This window comes from Phragmites australis, chromosome 6 (assembly GCF_958298935.1).
Source record: "Phragmites australis chromosome 6, lpPhrAust1.1, whole genome shotgun sequence".
NCBI classification, from domain to species: Eukaryota; Viridiplantae; Streptophyta; class Magnoliopsida; order Poales; family Poaceae; genus Phragmites; species Phragmites australis.
This window is the reverse complement of record NC_084926.1, coordinates 14,446,568-14,466,822: the sequence shown is the minus strand read 5'-3', so window position 1 is coordinate 14,466,822 and position 20,255 is coordinate 14,446,568. Positions and strand designations below refer to the sequence as shown.

General features: G+C 44.0%; 3 protein-coding genes across 8 annotated transcripts; all 3 read left to right on the top strand.

The window, feature by feature from the left end:
- The first annotated feature begins 174 nt into the window (after positions 1 to 174).
- LOC133921832 (uncharacterized) lies at positions 175 to 7,876 on the top strand. The gene is made up of 13 exons (XM_062366874.1): positions 175 to 404; positions 491 to 519; positions 1,988 to 2,090; positions 2,709 to 2,877; positions 3,229 to 3,417; positions 3,673 to 3,833; positions 4,012 to 4,288; positions 4,941 to 5,155; positions 5,240 to 5,338; positions 5,440 to 5,945; positions 6,028 to 6,785; positions 6,874 to 7,072; positions 7,550 to 7,876. The coding sequence occupies exons 1-13, from the start codon at positions 221 to 223 to the stop codon at positions 7,691 to 7,693; spliced, it is 3,033 nt and encodes a 1,010-aa protein (XP_062222858.1). The 5' UTR covers positions 175 to 220; the 3' UTR covers positions 7,694 to 7,876.
- A 138-nt stretch (positions 7,877 to 8,014) lies between these two features.
- LOC133921833 (probable protein phosphatase 2C 21) lies at positions 8,015 to 15,667 on the top strand. 6 transcript variants are annotated; one of them, XR_009910330.1, is made up of 11 exons: positions 8,015 to 8,251; positions 10,771 to 10,904; positions 11,027 to 11,096; positions 11,648 to 11,753; positions 11,929 to 12,049; positions 12,439 to 12,546; positions 12,659 to 12,809; positions 12,893 to 12,969; positions 13,047 to 13,099; positions 14,560 to 14,823; positions 15,152 to 15,250. XR_009910330.1 is itself a non-coding variant. In XM_062366879.1 (11 exons), the coding sequence occupies exons 2-11, from the start codon at positions 10,788 to 10,790 to the stop codon at positions 15,344 to 15,346; spliced, it is 1,053 nt and encodes a 350-aa protein (XP_062222863.1). In that variant the 5' UTR covers positions 8,015 to 8,175; positions 10,771 to 10,787; the 3' UTR covers positions 15,347 to 15,667. The 6 variants fall into 6 exon arrangements, 4 of the variants coding, with proteins under 4 accessions (XP_062222863.1, XP_062222861.1, XP_062222859.1 ...); XR_009910331.1 differs by lacking the exon at positions 15,152 to 15,250 and having other exon boundaries at positions 14,560 to 14,650; positions 14,772 to 14,818; XM_062366879.1 differs by having other exon boundaries at positions 8,015 to 8,175; positions 14,769 to 14,823; positions 15,152 to 15,667.
- Positions 15,668 to 18,804: 3,137 nt separating this feature from the next.
- On the top strand, positions 18,805 to 19,944 carry LOC133922989 (cyclin-F2-2-like). Its single transcript, XM_062368477.1, has 3 exons — positions 18,805 to 19,288; positions 19,333 to 19,614; positions 19,727 to 19,944. The coding sequence occupies exons 1-3, from the start codon at positions 18,805 to 18,807 to the stop codon at positions 19,942 to 19,944; spliced, it is 984 nt and encodes a 327-aa protein (XP_062224461.1).
- Positions 19,945 to 20,255: the final 311 nt, after the last annotated feature.

Here is a 20,255-nt window from a genome sequence, read left to right as displayed (position 1 = left end):
AATATCAATTCGTATCTTCATAACTTAAGTTTATACTTAGCTAATATGAATTGAAGAGCGTGTCAATATTTAAAATAACAAGGAAAAAAGGGTGAAAAGGAGGAAATATGTCCTACTATGAATTTAATCCAAAACTATTTATGTAGTTACACAAAAAAACCCTGCAACTTCTCGTACTCTCTTGTAGACTCGTCTGTTCGAAGTTTCGAACTGCCTTCCCATGGCGAGCACCGCGCTCCCTCGGGGCGGCGGCGACACAGAGACGCGCCTTGAAGCCCTGGCCCTGGCCAAAGTAGCGGAGGCCGCCGACGCAGTTGCCGCCGCGGATAGCGCCGGCGAGGTGGTCCGCGCGATCCACGCTGTAGCTGCCCTCCTCTTCCCCGTCGACTCCGCCGCTGTCGCCGGTGAGGCCCCGAGCCCTAACCCCATCCGCCCCCATCCTCCACCTCTCAATCGTACCACTTGGAGGTCCTGACGCGCTCTCCTGCAGGTACCGTGGAGGATCCCTTCAGGAGCCAGGTGAGACTTCATGCTAAATTTGAAGCCTTTTATTTCATTGATTTGGGCGAACTTCCAAGCTTACTACAAATTTTGCTTTATTTCTGTGGAAAATATTCTGTGCTACGAAGTTTGATTGGTCGGAGGAGGCTGTGGAAGTCTGTTTTGGCTTGCAATTGCATAGAATAGCGTGCTAAAATGGAATCCAGAAGTAGTAGAATTCTATGTTTTTGATCGATTCCGTGTATTTAACATATTTCAGAGTGGTTAGGAGAGAGAATCAATGTTTAGTAGTAGGCCCGGTTCACCAGGTTCTACCACTGTTCGGCCCAATCATAGTCAAAATCTGAGTTTGATCCTGGCTCAGAAGGAACGCTAGCTATATGCTTAACACATGCAAGTCGAACGTTGTTTTCGGCGCCTGGGGAGTACGTTCGCAAGAATGAAACTCAAAGGAATTGACGGGGGCCCGCACAAGCGGTGGAGCATGTGGTTTAATTCGATGCAAAGCGAAGAACCTTACCAGGGCTTGACATGCCGCGAATCCTCTTGAAAGAGAGGGGTGCCCTCGGGAACGCGGACACAGGTGGTGCATGGCTGTCGTCAGCTCGTGCCGTAAGGGAGAACCTGTGTCCTTTATCATAGGTCATGCCCCTAGAAGCCTTTGACAAACCAGCAGGTAGAGAGTAAGTAACGATGAAAAAGAAGAAAGAGAATTCTTGGTTGAGTTCTCTAACCTCTAGTAGCAACTAAAATCGTAAGAAGTCAAATATGCAACTGAGATCGGAGAAATTATGTTCTGGAAAGGATTGCCCCCTAGCCCAGCATTGAACTAAATTAATTGTGCCACAAGATCCTTGATAAGCATTTGTAAACTCAGTACATGAATGATCACACAATGGATTATCACACAAGACCTTACTGAAACCACTTAGGCCAACTCCAGCAGGAGCGGCATCGGCTGGCCGTATCACTGTGCCGACGATTTTGCTTCTCTTGCCATCCCGCATCTGTCTCCAACGGAGGAGGCAAAGTTGCTTTTTCCGGTGCTACAGGAAGCAGGTGGCAGCCGGGATCGGCAAATTTGCTGATGCAAAAAGGAGTCCGTATCACTGTTCACAGAGTATGCGTGCGGGTCTGAGGAGAGGAGGAGAGTAATGGAAGGTAGGAAATATGGTAGCTGCTGGAGATGAAAAAAATAGGGGATATTGTAATAGTGTTAGAGGATGCTGTAATAGTGTTATAGGGGATGCATTTTTATAGTATCTGCTGGATATTGCCTTATGTGAGGAGTAGCAGTACACATTTATGAAACGTCAAAACCTTGGTGTTTTGATAAAACATTCATGAAAAATGACTGAGTTGTAAATTTGGGAGATAAATTAGTGAACATATTCAAAGACACATACTTTTTTCTGTGCGGTTCAGAAAATTGGAGTTTCAGCACCATGGTATAGCATGGAGAATTCATCGTTTTCTGTATTGTCAGATTGTTGAAGCTGTAAGCCTCAGCGATGATGAAAGGGAGTCTTGGAGGCACGCCTTTTATCATGGCCCAGCGTTTCCTACTATGTCTAAGATATTGCTTAGCAGTAAGTGTACTCCTTGAACTTGTCACTGTATAATGCAATAGTGTTTCATTTGGCATGTGTTAATTACCCCATTTGCTCCTAAGTATTCACACAAAATTAATAGTATCTGCTACTGCCAGCTGCAAAGGGAGCTTCTAGAGTTCTTCAGAAACTTCTATTCAGATGGGTGGAAAATATTGAATGTTCATGTTTTTTTATGTTCACTGTGCCATGGGTGGAAAGCAAGAGAGACCTGCTGCTAAAAGTGTTTATTGGATGCTTCTGGAGAGTTTATGCCCGTGGTGCTAGAATTTCCTTTGTTCACAATCTTGTGGAGAATTCTTGCTGCCTACTGTCCATAATTGCTTGTTCAATCATGTACTCTTCCTATCACTTCTGTTTAATATGAAAAGCAAATCATATATGGTTGCAGTGTTAAATGAGAGCAGAATCCAACTTTTGTCTGGACACTAGTTGTTTGTTGCCCTCATTGTCTTTTACAGCAGTTTGGTTCTTATGGCCCCACAAACATCTAAAATGTTCAGCACATATTGATCAGTTACTAAGCGTGTTCTCACTTTGTTATTCTTAAGCATTTTTGGCACTCTTTATAATCCATTCTGCCACTTTGGTTGTCAGATGTTGCCTTGAAGTGGTTACGGAAGATTCATGCCTCTGCAAGGAATGAAATTTATGATCCATTTTTTGTCAAAGGACCTCCAACTGAAGTGATTCAAGCTCTTGTTCCAGCTTTGTCTAAAAATGGAGATTCTAAGGACCATCAGACTTTTTGCTTGAACGTTGAAAGGTGTTATTTGTAGACAAATCCCTTGCAGTTCTATATCAGACTACAACCTGTTCAACTTTGTGAGGCATTACACCTTACACCAAAATCTTGTTTCATGGTTCATCTTCGTGATCTTCACTAGTGTCATGCTTTTGTCACGTTTAGCCTGTGGATGCTATGTATGCACTGTTGTTCAGTCTAGTTATCTAGTATTAGCAGAAGCAACTGGGGCATATTTTCATCTTATCTTTAACTAGTGATAGTTGCTTCTTAACCTGGAAATTTACTTCCATGTGGGATATTCCTTTTGCTCTCACCTGATAAGTATCTTTTGAATTTCGGTTTGCTAATTAAGAGCTTTACCCATTTCAGGCTACTGATTCTATGCTTGCTTGACAACAAGGGGGTTGTCCAAATCGTTGCAGAGTTTACTTATTCTAATAAGCATGGTGATGACATTCCCAACCCAGATAAAACAACATTCATTTCAAGGGTTGCACAACTACTTGCATCTATTCCAGATAAAACAAGATTGGGAGCTTCACCTGCGCTTGCATCACCGTATCCTCTTTTTACTCTGGAATATCTTATATTTTACTAGACAATTAACCTGAGATTCTTTTTTTGATAAATTTCATCATTTCATCTTTGTGTTATGTTATGTTGCACTGCACTGTGCACCTGGGTCAAAGATTATAGTTTAAATAGTGAGTTTAATATTTTTTGTGCCATTTATTTCTAAGATTTGTTGTTTTCAAACTCAATTAACATGTTTTTCACTCGTTCTTGCAATTGTGAATCCTTAACAAAACCAAGCTCCTTCTTCAAGGATGTTGTCAGTCAACTTCTTGTTGGAGCTGAAGGAGCAGCTATTGAGTTGGCTGCTGACAAAGATGCTAATGAACATTGTGCCTTGAGTTCTGTGTTCCTCTTTGTGGGTGAAGTGCTATCTCGTGTTACTCGTCGTGGTTCTACTGGTGAGGATTAATCCCTTAAAATGCAATTTGATGTGTGCTATGGACTTGGAGCATGTTTGGTTCTTTAGCCTAAAGCTTGTACACTTCAAGCTTTGTGCTATTTGTTTGCTATCAATTATCACATGGCAAGGCGTCAGATCATTTGTTTGTATGTCTGATAATGTCTTGTTCGTTTCAGGCATTTTAGTTGCTGAATTGATTCCTAGGATCCAAAGTCACCTACATAGATGTGTGGTATCAGATCATAAAACCATAAGTCCTTACATGATCCAGCATGTTTCCCAGTCTCAATTTTGGTTCAATATGGTTGAAGCAATGAGAGATCAGCATTCTATTGAAAGGTTGACTGAAGAATTGTTGTGCCAACTTGCATCGCAACATATAAGTGATGAAGAGGCGTATTGGATTCTGTGGACCCTCTTTAATCGTAGTTTCATGCGTTTAACTGTCATGAGGTGAGATAGTACCTATGTCCATTTGAATTTTAAGCAACACTGGAAGTGCATCTTGTGGTAGCTTAGCTATTACTTTTTTAGTTCATCTGTGTACGTGACATGCTATATTGCTTTGTGAAGGGAACATACTTCAAAAGCCTTTTTTGGCCAAAATTTGTTCAAAATATTAAAAAAAATAGATGCAAAATATGCAATTTGGCAACTAAAGAGAGCAGTCTGTCATGTATTGGACTTTTATTTCTTTCTGCAGCCATTGCTCTGCAAATTATCACTACAAGTTAAACATTCATCTTTCTGCTCACTGCGTGTTTATGAAATTCTTTGGACGTGCCCTCTGAGGTGAAATTTGTGATGAATATCGAGGATTTTGTTCCTGGCATGCCATCATATTCAAGTCAATATTTATATATTTGGGTGTCTCATATTAGCACCTATTTCGTTGATACATAATTATCTTTTTTGATTTGTGTATCTTTTATGTGAATAATATCGTTCAGATCCACAGTACTTTGATTACATCCTACCTGTGCACATCTATTCAATGTATAAATTGCAGGCCTTAGTAAAAATTTACTATTTATTAAATTGTAATGTACTTCTATTTTTTCTTTTGTATTCCGTCATCATGTAACTTTATCTATTCTTAATTTAGGGCAATGTTTATTGACAAATTTTTGCTTTGGAAAACATTTCCATTATGCTGCCTGAGATGGATTCTTCACTATGCTGTCTTTGAATGCCCACCAAATTCAGCCTCAGAAACGCAGATGCAGAGGACACCAAACTTTTTCGGTACATTTCAAAGTTTAGTTAGTGTTTGGTCCAAGAAAGAGTTTGTTCAGTCATATTCAGTGGAGCAACAAGCTTGTATCCTTTGAGCCACTGAAAACTACATTGTTCATTTTTCAATGCAAGTTATTGTTTGGCATTGTTCCACTTAAGAACTTGTAGATATCACTGCAGCAATTGGATTATGTTTGGAAAAGCTGACAAAAAAAGATTTGGAAACAACTAAAGGTGTATTGAATTCTATTCTTCAAGGAGTAACCTGTGAGTCCCCCCCCCCCCCCCCCCCGCGTACATTAGCTTAGCAGAATATGATTTGAACAATCATAACATCTCTTTGCTGAATATTATTATTTTTACTATAGGCAGGTTAGAGAGCCCAATTGATTTAATACGGAAGATGGCCAGTGCTGTTGCATTGACATTTTCTAAAGTTGTTGATCCAAAAAATCCTCTTTACCTTGATGACAACTGCTGTGAAAATGTTGATTGGGAGTTTGGGGTTCTATCTCCAAAGGAGATCAAAGCTTCACATGATGTAGAATCTAAAAATAAACCAAAAGCATCTTTACGTGAGAACAAGAGAAATGCCGGTGAGAAAAAGGCAAAAGCAGTCAAACATGATATTCCAGATGGCAGAGCAAAAATCGTAGAGATCAAATCGCTAGATCATGATCAATTGTCTGATCCTGCTATGAATGTACAGTTTGAGGAGGAAGAGTGTGATGAGGAAAGCATGAACATTGATGCATCCAGTGATTCATCGCTGGAGCCGTATGATCTATCAGATGATGACACAGATTTGCAAAAGAAATTCAGCCACCTGAGTGATCTTGCAGCTGCACTAAGAAAACCTGATGATCCAGATGGTGTAAGTTTCCATTTACTATTATCAGTGCTTTTCAAAGAAAATGTTGCAAAATCCTGATCTTTCTTTCTTTTATGCCCCCAAGGTTGAAAATGCTCTAAGTGCTGCCGAAAAGCTTGTGAGAGCATCGCCTGATGAACTACGCCACAACTCAGGCGATCTTGTTAGAGCACTGGTGCATGTTCGCTGTTCTGATGTGGCAATGGAAGGAGATGAAGATTCTGCTGAAGAAAAGAGACAGAAGGCATTGGTTGCCTTGCTGGTAGCCTGCCCATTTGAATCATTAGATGTTCTGACCAAATTGCTATATTCATCTAGTGTGGATGTTAGTCAGCGTATTTTGATTATCGATGTTATGACTGAAGCAGCACAGGAGCTTACTGAAACTAAAACTGTGACGACAGAACAGCGGCGTGGTAATTTGATATCTGACATTTCTCCCTCTTGGCTGGTTCCAAGTGATAGGGGACCTCCTGGGGCAGGCCCGTGGAGAGAGGTCTCAGAATCGGGATCACTTTTAAATTGGTCACACCGGTATGAAAGAAAGGTTCCATCTAGATCAGGTCAAGTTAAATCAGGAAAATCTCGTAAATGGGGTCTGGGAAGAGCAAAAGACTTGCAGGCGGAGTGGTCAAAAAATAGATTTCCATTGTACGCCGCTGCTTTTATGCTCCCTGTGATGCAAGGATATGACAAAAGATCACATGGTGTCGACTTGCTCAATCGGGACTTTGTTGTCCTCGGTAAATTGATATACATGCTTGGTGTCTGTATGAAGTGTATGGCCATGCATCCAGAAGCATCAGCTCTTGCTCCAGCTCTTCTTGATATGATAAGATCCAGGTATTCACTGTAAGAAGAAATATTCCCATGTTAAGGACCTGGTTTGTTATCCATTTTCTTTATTTTGATGTGGAATTTTATTCTACAGAGATGTTTCACGACATGCTGAAGCATATGTCAGAAGGTCTGTGCTGTTTGCAGCTTCTTGCATATTGATATCTTTGCACCCGTCGTACGTGGCATCATCTCTTATAGAAGGCAACCAGGACATCTCTACTGGCTTAGAGTGGATCCGCACATGGGCTCTTCAAGTTGCTGAAGCTGATCCTGATACAGAATGCACATCAGTAAGTACTGGGATCATTATTGGGAATAAGTATCTGTGTTATAGATCACTTATATGCTTTCTGGTCCTTGAGATATAGAGCAACTGTGGGATAATAGTGTCCCTTTTCTTCCCAAAGAGGGCATTATAGGACACTTCAACCAGCAAATGACTACAGCCGTGCAGGGCAAATGTTGGATTGAATTTGACAATCATTGCCTTTGAATTTATCCTGCAGAATTTAGTATTTTTACTCGAGGATATGGTTTACCGTCTGACCACATGATCTGACTTTGACGTTTTCTGTTTTTTGTTGTCAGTAGAACATGTATAGCGCTAATTAGTAAGAGATATAACCAACCATCCCATTTAATATTTCGGTCCCGTGAATGTTTTCGGTAAATAGTAATGTATTAAGAAAACACTTACTGATATATGTGGATATGCAATTACTCTTAAAACTGTTACTCACCATGCTCTTCTCATGTTTGACTCCTAGATGGCCATGACATGCCTGCGGCTCCATTCTGAGATGGCCCTTCAGGCATCGCGTGCACTGGAAACTGCAGATCACTCCAGGGCCGGCAGATCCCTGCCTTCCAAGCTTGATAGCATTATCATACCATTCGGAAACATGATGTGATGAACTCTATAAGTAGTAGAGAGATGTATCTTGCTTTGCTGTACAAAAGTTACGTGGCTAATCCTGGCTGTGGAGTAAGCCTAGCGTCCTGTTTGTACCAACTGTTTACATGCTGCAGGGAGACCGGATGACACATTCCTGTTTCTTTTTCGAATGCATATTGAAGATTCGGACTGGAGGACACATACCTTCTGTTTTCCGTTTTTTTTAATTTCCAGTCTCGCATTGGGACTGGAGGGCCGCAATTGAAGATTCGTGCCGTGTCACCTCCGTCCCTGCCATAGCTGCCTGCGTACAACCTGGACCGTCGGATTGGGCACGCGAGGCGTGGACAGCGATTGGACGGGCGAGGCGCGCCCGGGCAAAGGAATCGACAAACCAGAGCTGCAAGTACAAAAGCCTGCGTGCGAAGTCGGTGGTGCGTTCGCTGCATGCAAATAGCACAACCACTTTTTCGCTTCGCCACGGAGGAGCAGCAGCAGGTGAGAGGAGATCGGCTTCCCACTTCTCTCCCCTCCTCTCTTCTTCTTTGGGTTTCTCCGCCTCCGCCAAACCCGCGTAAGGTTCTTCGGCCGCAGCTGCTTCTTTCTGAAGCATCTGTTTGGTTCTTGGTGGTGGTGCGTTGTGTTGCGTTGCTAGATGCATGGTGTTGTTCTTCTAGTTATTCTGAGTTCTTTCAAGAAGTTGCCTCCCTTTTTCTTGAATCTTGGCACCCCTGCTTGTGGGGTTTTACCGCTCTTGGATCGTGTGCTGTGTTCTTGCGGTTGCATCCGTACGTTTCTTGCTGCTGTTGCTTTTTGAAGTTGGAGGCCAACGAGCATCGAAAACCCATTGTGACGTCTGTTCGCCTCTTTTCTTCGATCTCACTTGCTCTTGTTCATGCCATTCTTTGTTGACTTGTTGTTTATTGGGGGACGGAATCATCCTTTTGTTCTTGCTGCTGCTGTTGATTTCGAATTGAGCTTTGCAAACAGTAGTTTTTAGTTTTTAGGTTTTTAAGTAGAATTCGTGTAAGTGATTATTTGAATTGATCTAAAATCTAAGAGTTGAAAAAAATAATTTTATTTGATTTATTTTTCACGTAGAATTATTTTTTTAAGTTTACTTTAGAGAATTACTAAAATCAAGAAACTCTACCAAACATGTTCCATGTTCCTTAATCGCAGCACTGTAGACCTGCTCTAGTTCTCTCACGTTTTTACTATTTCATTTTCTGTTTTGGTGCGTTCTATTGAGATTCAATGTATATTGAGATTCAATGTATAGGGGAATCGAACCCCACCAACAAAACTGTGCTCAATAATAGGTTTCTCATAGAACAACTGTTGTCACAATAAAAGTTTTACATATCACTTTAAATGATTAAAAAAAGGTCAACTCTGACCGGTTGAAACTTGCTAAAATACCACATTTCATTTCAATATCGCCAGATCTTTACCTTCTTTGTCATTTTTAATGGTTGGGTGTAAACCCGTAGTGTCGTGTAATTTGTTATAGAGAAGTTAGCCTTCTGTTACGATCTAAGTTCTGGATAGGCCGCGTATATTTGGTAGGTAATTCTAGCAGAGTAAATTTCACCCATACAACGGGAGAAGAAACGTAGTACCAAACCAATGCACATTTCTTTCCATCTGCTCGGTTGTAATATGTCTTAATATGATTTCTTAACAGTAGCATCAAATCAACTTTAAAACATCATTAGTGGAACTCCGCATCAGATAAAAGCTACCTAAGATACGAAAGCATCATTGGCAAACTGGGAAGTGGCGATTTCTTCACGTGGGTTCTTTTTTGTTCCTGAATCGTGATGCTACCAATGCGTGCATCACAACTCGGAGAGTCTCATAATCTTAATAGTTTTTTTCCTGCTTTTTCCCGTTTTGGTGAGTTCCAGAAGTGGCGATTTCTGCATGTGGGTGTTTTCTTTTTTGTTCTGCATGTGGACATCTTGAGACGCTTCGGTCTCCAAAGCTCTGCAAGAGTTTACCGCTCCTCCGATCTTTCCTTCGGTGTCCTTAGATTATTTCGCCCATTTTCTTGTTGCAGTTGTTAATTCTGCGTGGTTGGTGTTGATGTTCTTGGAGGATGAGAAGCCTAACGTGCACCGCAGCTCCCTGGGGTTCCCCAGTTCGCCTCTATTCTTGAAACGCTGGTCTTGATCTTGCTGTTACCATTTCCGGATTCTGTATGTTCCAGAAGACCAGGAGTGGTTTTTCTTCTAGTGAGTTTTCTCTTCCGCTACTCGCGGGTTTGTGCCAACCCGTTTCTTGGTTCGTAGTGTTCTTGTTGCTGCTCTGCTAATGTGAGGTCTTGTCTCTCCCCGTCCCTCTTACTTGTTTTCTTTATTTCGCTTCTGTGTGTTAGTGCTTCGTGTTTCCTTGTGTGCTTACTTGATTCTTGGTAGGCTGAATAGTAATTTGTAGGCGAACTTTTTTTTGTTGTTTATTTTGCTTCTGCAGGACGGTTTGCTGTGTCATATTGTATATGGTTACAATCGAAATTTCATGGGATATTGAATGTTCTCCCCAAGAAGAACCCACTCTTGGTGATAATTTCCTGTTTGAGACCGGCTAGTTCGTTCTTGCAAGATGGAATCAGTCAAACATTGTCTTTTCGGTTTATCTTCACTTCTTCTCGCACTTTGGAATTTGATGTTATGATTTGACTTTGTGGAGCTTAATGTGTACTCTGTTGATGGTAGAGTCGTTGTCACTTTTGGATCAGTTCTCTTGCAAGATCATAGGCGCAAAACATTGCATTAATGCACCTGAAAATTGCTACTTAGGGATTACATAAGCATACTGGAATGAATTCAGGGACCATGAGTCCAAGCATCAGCAACAGCCTGCCGTATATTATGCTCTGAGATATGCAAATACTGGCATATCTGTGTTTTTCTACTTGGAGTAGAGTAACCTGATGGTGCTACTTGACTTCTATTTCATATTTTATCAAGCTTTCTGATATTTATGCAATCTGCGGTGCAGGCTCATTGTGTTCAGTTTACTCTTTTCGCTAGTTTGTTAATAAGGAAATAAGGAATTCTATTATATAGTATCCATGATAGAATTTTTCAGGAAAGCATAGCCCAGCTATGGGTGCATCTAACAGCCGCCCTGTGACATCAAAGTTTACTGATGGAGGAGAGACTGATAGAATTAATTACGCTGTGTCATCTGTGCAAGGACGGTGTGAGAAAATGGAAGATGCTGTGAGTAATCATGCAATCTTGTTTAAGATTATTGGGAGGATAATCTTTGATAAATATATTATTGTCTCACAAGTAACTGTGGTGAAATACTAAGCCTAGTTTGCACCCTTCTTATTCTCTAGTGTGCAGCTGTCCCAGATCTAGATGGTACCAAGTCCACATCATTCTTCGGTGTTTATGATGGCCATGGAGGTTTGATTTCGTTCTCATCTTCTTACTACAAGTTTCAAAGCTTTCAACTGTTAGCATAACTGATAACTTCATGAATCGATTAAAAGCTAAATAATTCACCTCTAGAAAATACAAATCTTGCACACGTTTGTGTTAAATTGTCTTTGTCCATGCATAGCACCTTTTACTATGTATTTAGTAATTTTCAGCTGACAATATACAGATAATCATGCCTTCACAAAAAAATCCAGATAATCATAATAACACTATTCTTTATCGGGTACGCAAAAGAAGTTGCAAAGGACCGGATATTCCATGGGTGGTTATTGAACCTTGGAAGAAGAAAAAAAACAATGAGTAAATGGATAATCACATGATCTGGTGACTGCCCAATATATGTTTTCTTTGTTGTGATACCTATTGAATTGTTATTCAGTACCTGGTGTTATTTGAAATATAAGCTTCTATTCATGCAGGAGTTCTTTTGATTCATCCTTCGATTTTCTACATATAACATTTACTGTAGTAGCTAGATAATATGGTAATACTGAGTTTTTATTTTTCTGTTTCAGGAGCTGAAGTAGCACTGTATTGTGCGAGACAATTTCATAATGAGCTGGTCAATGATCCAAATTATCAAAACAATCCTGCTAATGCAATGCGGAGTGTGTTTTTCAGGTTATTTTGTGGATAATTAATTCATGCAGACTACTTCTTAGGTTATGTTAGTTCTATCTTTTTTCGTACAGTGAAAGGCGAAAGGCTGGATGCTACCCCCATTTTGTTCATAATTGCACTTTTTACATGTGCAAATACGAAATGAATGATTGTTATTCCTACTTAATTGTTGCAGAATGGATGATTTGATACAACAATCAAATGAATGGAGGGAATTGGTTAATCCTCGTGGTGATGGTGGTTTTATACCGTGTCTCAAGACTGGTGTTTGTGCTAACGTTTGGCCCTTCAACCAAGTAATATATCACCTCCTGAATTTTATTTAAGCATCCAGTTCTTAAAGAGGTTATTAAAAAAAATTATCTTGGATAGTGTGCATATCATCTGTAAAAGGAAATGGAAGGGATGGATGTGATATGGAGGCACTCGTATATTTAAATTATGGCCTTAATTAGTTTTTATGTACTTATATCGAGTGCCTGGTTTGCTACATTGGAGGCCAAAAGCTTTTTAACTTCTCTTCGCACCTTGGCTGTTATCCTACTACACAAAGTTAAGGCATTGCAATGTTCACATAGAAAAGTATTTTTCGTTGTGGTGTTCCAGACCTATTTCTTGGTAGCCTTTTCTTTATAAGATTTTGAAATTCTCTGTTATATACTTCGGTTTGGATCCTTTTCCCCAGGAACAGGCACCTGAAGGAAGCACAGCATGTGTCGTTCTCATCAAAGACAATCAGATCATTGTTGGAAATGCTGGTGATTCTCGTTGTGTACTCTCAAGTAACGGTCAGGTGTTATTTTCTTGTCAAATGTCTTACTGGTACTTAATTGGCATGTTCTTTTGTCACAATAAATGCATTCAAGTGGAGCCTAAAATATTGCTTATTTCCACTGTATCCAAAGGCAACTGATCTATCGACCGATCACAAACCGAACCGTTCGTATGAAAGCCCGAGAATTGAGAGAGCAGGAGGACATATAGTCGAGAATAAACTACGAGGGTTAGGATGGGTAGCCCTCAACGGTCATCTATTACCTATCTCCAGAGCAATCGGTATAGCCTTGTCTGATTTCTTTCTGGTTGATTGCACACAATCTGTAGCATTGTAATTGGTGTCTCACGCAATTTATTTTTAGGTGATTCTATATTCAAGCAGAACGAAAATTTCCCTCCTGAAAAACAGATGGTGACATGTAATCCTGACATTCGCACTGTAAGTTCACTAAGTTGTATTATGGGAGTTTATGTCTATCCGCTGGTTATGATATGATGGAATCTGACTTTTGTCAGGTGGACATCGATGATAACACTAAATTTCTTGTTATAGCAAGTGACGGCATATGGTAAGTCCTCAGATAAAAATAATAAGAGTAAATTTTACAAAACTACATATACTTTGACAAAATTATCGCAAAACTACAGATTTAAGCAATAGTTTCACAAAACTACAGATTTAGTGCTAATTTTATCGCAAAACTACAGATATTTTGGTAAAATTATCGCAAAACTACAGATTGATAAAAATTTAGTGCCAATCTGTAGTTTTGCGATAAAATTGGTACTAAATCTATAGTTTTGTGAAACTATTGCTTAAATCAGTAGTTTTGCGATAATTTTGTCAAAGAATATGTAGTTTTGCAAAATTTACTCAAATAATAAAGATTATTATTATACTTGCTCCCAATTCCGAAATTCCATGCAGAATTTATCAACTCCAAATGGGCGTTGTTTTGCACACTTGTTGCTTCTAAGGCATACTAATATATTCTTAGAAACGCTTTACAAACAATGGCACGGCCAAATCTGATAGAATCTTGATTTGTCTCAAATCCCCACTGAATAAATCTAATGGATCAGAGTTATGTCTGTAATGTCTTTGTAAGAAAATGTTTGGTACATGTACCACTGCTCTTTCTTCTAAGACAGAGGTATTTATCCTTAGGAATATCTGTTTTTAGTTCAGTTAAATTGGAAGTGGCCTGGACTGTTATCAAGAGGCTAAGCTACATCACTTCATTAACGGTTCATTTTTTGTATTATTTCTCGTACAAGGGGGGTTTATTTCTTTCCTGAGTTCAATTTAATGGCCCTGCAGAACAGCAGAGGTTGAAGTTACTAAAAAGAGGACCTTCTGTCGATCTCTGTGTTAGCTAGTTTTTACTAAACCCTGTTGGAATTTTGGATAAGGGGATTTTCAGAGATTTGAATGGACACCCTTGATAGCTTGATATCTTCTAGGGCTAGCTAGTTGAAAATGATTGCTAGAGCTTGCTTCAAGAACCTGGCTCGGAGCATTTCTTAGCTTTTATGTCTTTGGCACTTGATGGAAGTAGAACCGTAGGAATTGTGCTTTTATGTCTCTCCTAGTTGACGCTTTTACAGTTTGATTGCCATACTAGATTCATGCACCTCTGGTAACTTTTTTGGTGGGGAAGCAGGTGTTCTGCTATTGTGCTAGAAAAGGGTAAATAAAGATAACACCGGAACTAATATCTCGCTTTTCATCAACAAGAAAAAAGAACGACATTAAGTTAACTCTGATGTTTAGTTGAAGGTTGAGTAAATCCTCTGCCGCCATATATCGCAACAGGCGTATATACTGAGCGAACACATGTGTCTTCTTGCTGTGTTCTATTCGACCAAGCTGCAGCTATTCGCCATTTTACATGTTGGTTGTCAGGGTTTTGATGTGAGCACATAGCTACCTTCTGCCACACTTATTGTACCAAAAGGGCATTGTAAGACTATGCTTTTTCGAAAGAAACATTGTAAGACAATGAGGGTTTTTTTTTCTTTTTTGCAGAGTTTGCAAACTGAATCATTCGGCCACCCTCTTGGCTGTAACTTGTCCACTGTCGAAGTGTTAGTGTTATTTAGCAGCTATATCCAAGGAAAGAAATTGCATTTGTTTCAACCATAGATTTCCAAAGCACTGAGATGTTGGAATGTGCAAAGAACCCTTTAAACTGGACCATACATTCTGATTCCTGTTGTATTTTTCTTTGCCTGCAGGAATATTTTGTCAAGTCAGCTTGTGGTCAATCATGTACACCGGTGCTTAAGATCTGTGAGTTTCTGCCCTCATTTTCTCTTCTTATCATGACAGTTATATACTCCTAAAAAAATTCACCTATTGGATGAAGAAACATTTTCGGGGTGGATTATGCTTTTCGACGAATGACTCCATATTAGCAATATATAAGAAATGCAAAATAATCTCTTACATGTAACATTTAGCACTAAATATTCATGTGCATGGGATCTGCTTGACCATCGTACATATCGAAATCTGAAGTCTACACATTTGAATAGCATAGCGTGTTTTTTCACTTTAACCGTTTGTTGTTTGAATTACGATGCCCCTTGCCTTGACATGTGCTGCGATCAACGTGCAGGGGCAGACAGATCTGTGTGTTATTTGTGAGGAACTTATTGGTCGCTGCTTGCCATCGAATGACAACATGACCGTCATACTGGTTCAGTTCAAGTCTGTTGCCGGGAATCCTCACCCCAACCCCAGCGTCAATACCCAGGGCACTGACGCCGAGATCGAGGACTCCAACGACGACATCCAGATCCAGGGCCCCTGACAACGAATGGCGACACCTCTCCTGATCTAAACTTGCTGTCCTGGTTCGGTTTTGCTGCGCAGGGTTTTGAGCTTTGATCAAGAAACGGGGGCTCCAGATCTTGAAAGATTAGAGCTCTAGCTATTTCTCTTTGTCGAAGACGAAGTTGCTGCTTTTCTCTCAAAAAGGAAGAAACATGTAATGGCAATGCGTAGGATGAAACCGTAGGAGTAGTTTCTCGTACTTTCGTTATGCCACCTGGGCTGGGTACGTTATGCAGTAGTACACCTTGCTTGTGAGCCACATTTGAAATTTTGAAGTAACGCAAATTTCTGGTTTCGATATGTGAGTTCTGAAGGTATTGTCAATGGAGTACTACTCATAAATGTTCACTACCTTCAGAATTTCTGTAGGATAGCCGTGTTGTATCTCTGATCTCCCATGCCTGATGTGCTTGCATTTCGTGATAAAACCAACAAAAACTGCAAAGGTTTGGCTTGATTCGGTTTGGCCCGTGGTCTTGATGTGGACTCGCTAGTTCGTCGATGCAAAGAAGCCAATGGAAGCAACGCTGCATCCGCTCTGATTTGTGTTTCCACCGAGGAAGCTATACGCAATTTGCTTCAGCTGGCACCTGACGAGCAAACCACACCGCGACGGACTCGAACTTGATCAAGGCACAACATAATTTGTCCGACTCCGCGACGCCGGCGTGCGGATTCAGAGCCTGGCGGCGCGCGTACGTGTGTTTGCTTAAGCTGCACGGCGGACAGCACGCCGACTCCGACGCTCGCGGAAGAAAACCGCCGTGATCCCGGCGCTTTTGGAGCCTCTGCATGCGGTCCGGATGGCACATTCCCACCTCTCCGTGCGCCTTTCGGATTCGGGAAACGATGGCGCGCGCACGGCAAATAGGGAAGGGCGCCGGTTCGCTCACGCGGAAAACGTGACGCGCGGGCCATTTTTTTGGCAAGCTGAGATCCGAATTGCGCGGCGCGGATCCGTGCGTGGAGGTCGTCGTGCTGGTTCGCGGACGCCTCAGCCCTCTCCGACGCTGTTTCCGCGCCCCCCTTCTCCGTCGCCGCTCTCGGCTGTGACGCGGACCACCTCAGCGGCGCCTCCCTCTGCCGCGACGTCGGGTGGCCTGCCGTCCTCGTCCCAGGCGTCCCCGTGACCCCACCCTGGCCGGCCTCGTGGTGGCGCTGGGCCACGGGTCCGGCGGGCGCATGCTCTGCCCTGTCTCCGAGGTCGTCGGCCTCCGCGTGTCGCCTGTTGTGCTGCTCTCCCTCGCGGAGCTCAAGGCAACCGGGTGGGTGGCCGTGCGCACGCGTCAACGCTCAGTGCTCGGATCTAAGAACCCTCCCTGGGGTTCTTCGTGGTGGCGGTCGGATCTGCGGGTTTTCCGCAGTGTCCCGGTTCGGCGACGGTCTGGCGGCACGTCGTCCCCTCCCTTCTGCACGGGGGTGGCCAATCCGGATGGTTAGGCCGGATCCGGTTCATCTGGCCTCGTCGGTTCCGCGTGGCGGCCTGGATCCACGGTGGTGATGCACGTGGGCTGCGGGCTCTGCTGCCGTCGTGGTGCTGTGCTCTCGGGTGTCTCTGTTGCCGCCCGTTGTGTTGTGCTCTGCTACTCCGTCTGGGTTGTGGTTTATTGCTGCATGTGGTGCTGCTGCTGGCCAGCGTGGCTGTTGCTGTCCTTGGCTGCTGCTGCCCATTCTGGATTGTAGCTGCTGCTTTTGTTGCTCGACGTGTTTGTGCTTTGTCTCTCTAGTGCTGCAATTGGCTCCTATGCTCGCCTCCCTGCCTCTTCACGCTACATCAGCTCCTCTCCTTCACCGGGTCTGTCTCCTCTCCCTTAGACCTAGCCTGTGGGGAGCACGGCGGCTTAATGGTGGCTCGAGGCTTGACTTTGGCGCTGCAGCCTGTGGAGGCTTCTTAGGGTAGTGCGCTCTCACAATAGTGGTAGCCATGGCGGATGCGACATGGCTCCAGTGCAGGTGCTTGAGGGTGGGGAGTCGTGAGCGAAAGCTCAGGCTAGCATTCTGCTGATGCCAATATTGATGATGCCCACGAGCGTTATTTTTTCACTGGAGACGATATTGTGGTGTCTCTCCCACCCTAGGGGCTTCTCTGGGTGAAAATCTTGTCTCAGTTTTTGGTCGGATGATGGCGGTATTGATGTCGCTACTTTCCTGAAGACGTCGTCTCCGAAAGCCCTCTTGCACTCGCTGGCGATACCGGGTTCTTCTGTTTAGGGTGTACCGTGTTGTTAGTGCCTCCGACTTCTTTTGCAGGTTGGTCTCTTCGTCTCCACTCGGCGTGATGGCGTTTCCAGTTCATATGGCATTCTCAATTTCAATTGTTGCTTGATGTGCACTCCTCCGAAGTGACGCGCTCGCTAACTGATTGGGTGTTTGGTTCGGCATGACAGCAGGGCTCCACCAACCAAGCTGCTGCTGGCATGGTAGCAAGGCTCCGTCGGGATGTTGCTCAGGTTGTTGGTTGGTGCACGAGTTGAGTTAGATTAGACGCGACTATTTGTTGGTTGCGCCGTGTGTTGTGATCGTCGTTGCGTTTTGTTTTGGGTCGTTTTTCATTGGTTGCTTCTGTAGGTTTCACCCCTACGTCCTCACTTCACGGCTGCTCTTCTTTCGGTTTGGCGCTTCACGATAGAATTTTTGGTCCAATGCGTGCTCCTCCGAAGCGACATAAAAGTAGGGCTCCACCGAGCGAATTGTGAATGTGACAGTTGTTTGGTTAATTAGCACGCGAGCTAAGTTAGATTAGTCTTGTCTGTTATCGGGTTTATGCTTCTGGTATGAGCGTCGTCTATGGAGTCGTGATGTAGCATCGTCTCGGGTTGTGAGATTTTTATGCCCGATTTTTTTATAAACTAAATCAATTTTCTTTTTATATAAACAAATCGATAATGTTTTTAGGCCATCTTCAACGGACTTCGCATCTGTACTTTTTTGAATGCTACAGTAAATGCCGGATGGTGACGCCCGGTTCCTAGCTCTAACAGAATCTGTATTGGATAAACAGTGTTGCGGATGAGAGGTGGGCGGCGGCATTTTTGCGGATGGATACGAGAGTCTCTATCACTGTTCATAACGTATGCATGTGGATCTAAGTAGAGTAGGAGAGTAATAGAAGGTAAGAAATAGATAGCTGTTGGAGATGAAAAAAATAAGAAATATTGTAATAGTGTTATAGGGATAAAATTTTAAATTATCTGTTGGAGATGGTCTTAGTGTCTTTTTGGGAAAAAAAAAATCTGAATTGCTGTGCTGGTCAGATTCCCACTTCAGGCGATCGAGCGTGTGACCCGGGAGGAGCATTCCGAAATAAATAGGCCGGGGACGCGAGGGCGGCGAACGCACACCACTCCCTGCTTTCTTCCTACTTCTTGCACCGCTGCCACACCACCGGCCGGGATCTTCAGTTCGTCGTGTCCTCTCTCTCTCTCTCTCTCGGCGATGGAGATCATGGATCCCTTCGCCTACGAGCTTCTTGCTCGCCCTCCGCCCCCCGGCTTCGATCCGTTCTCCTGCGGCGGCTCCATGAACACGGAGATCACAACCGAACAGCTGGACAACTACTTCCGCGCCATCGGCGTTCTCCCTCCGCTTCCACCCGCCGATGTCCCTCCCACCCCAAGCTACACCACCCCAGCTGCCACCCTATGGGGTGCCATGGACTATGCCATGGAGCCCCTGGTGACGTGCGAGTTGTACGCCGCCGCCCTCGACGTCCACGTTCATCCTGGCGCCGTCGAGGCGCCCGAGGTGTCACTCTCGCGGCCCGCCCCTCCGGTCTCCCACGACGGAGCCGCTGCGATCAAGAACTCCTACGACGCCGACATCGACGCCAGCCTCCGGGTCATGGAGAAGGACGCCAGGGAGCGGCCCTCGCCGGACTACCTGAACACGACGCAAGGGAGCCGGATGGACCCGGTGGCGCGCGCCACCCTCGTCCTGTGGATATGCGAGTTCTCCCGGCACTAGATCTCGGCCCCGCCACGCTCCACCGCGCCGTCTCCTACGCCGACCGGTTCCTCTCCGCGCGGCTTCTCGCGGACGATGCCAGCTACGAGCGTCAGCTCCGCCTGCTGGGCTCTTCAACCGTCTACGCCGCTGTCAAGTACGAGGACCGGGGCGACGCGCGGAAGCTGAATGCCAGGGACGTCGCCTCGGACTGCGGGTTCGCGTCGAGCCAGGAGGTGCTGGACACGGAGCGCGCCCTGGTCGCGGCGCTCCGGTACGGCTCAGCGGCCCCACGGAGCACACGTTCGTGGAGCACTTCACGAGGCACAGCCAAGGAGGAGAAGGGGACATGGAGGTCCGGCGCACGGCGCATCTCCTGACGGACACGTCGCTGTTCAACCATCGGTTCCTGAAGCTCCTGCCGTCGGCCGTGGCAGCGGCGGCGATCTTGCTGGCGAGGCTGGCCTGAAGCCGTCGCACGACTCCGAGCAGGTGCAGCGGTGGAGCAGGGAGCTCGATGAACTGACGGGGTACAAGCCCGTGGATGTGCACGACGGCGTGCACTGCATGTACCGGCTGATGCCTGATCCTGGCTTCGACATCTCTCCGCTGTTCTTCGCGGATTCCAGATAGCATGCAAGTAGCAGCAGTCTGAATTTGGCCGTGCATAAGCGCTGGCTTGATCAGTTTTGTACATCGGAATCCAGCTATTTTTGTCATTCTTGTATTATCAGTTCCTATGCAAGTGAACATGTAAGATTGTCTCTCTAATTAGTTCATCAGCTACCATGCATGTCATGTGATACATCTGGAGTGGAAATTGGAAATCATGTTGGGACTCACTTCCGTTGCTTTTAGAATCTCTCGGTCTGGAGATTTGTTTCTTTCTCTTGCCTGATGCTACTCAGCTGATACATACAGTTGCGACGGCGCTGGCAGTCCAT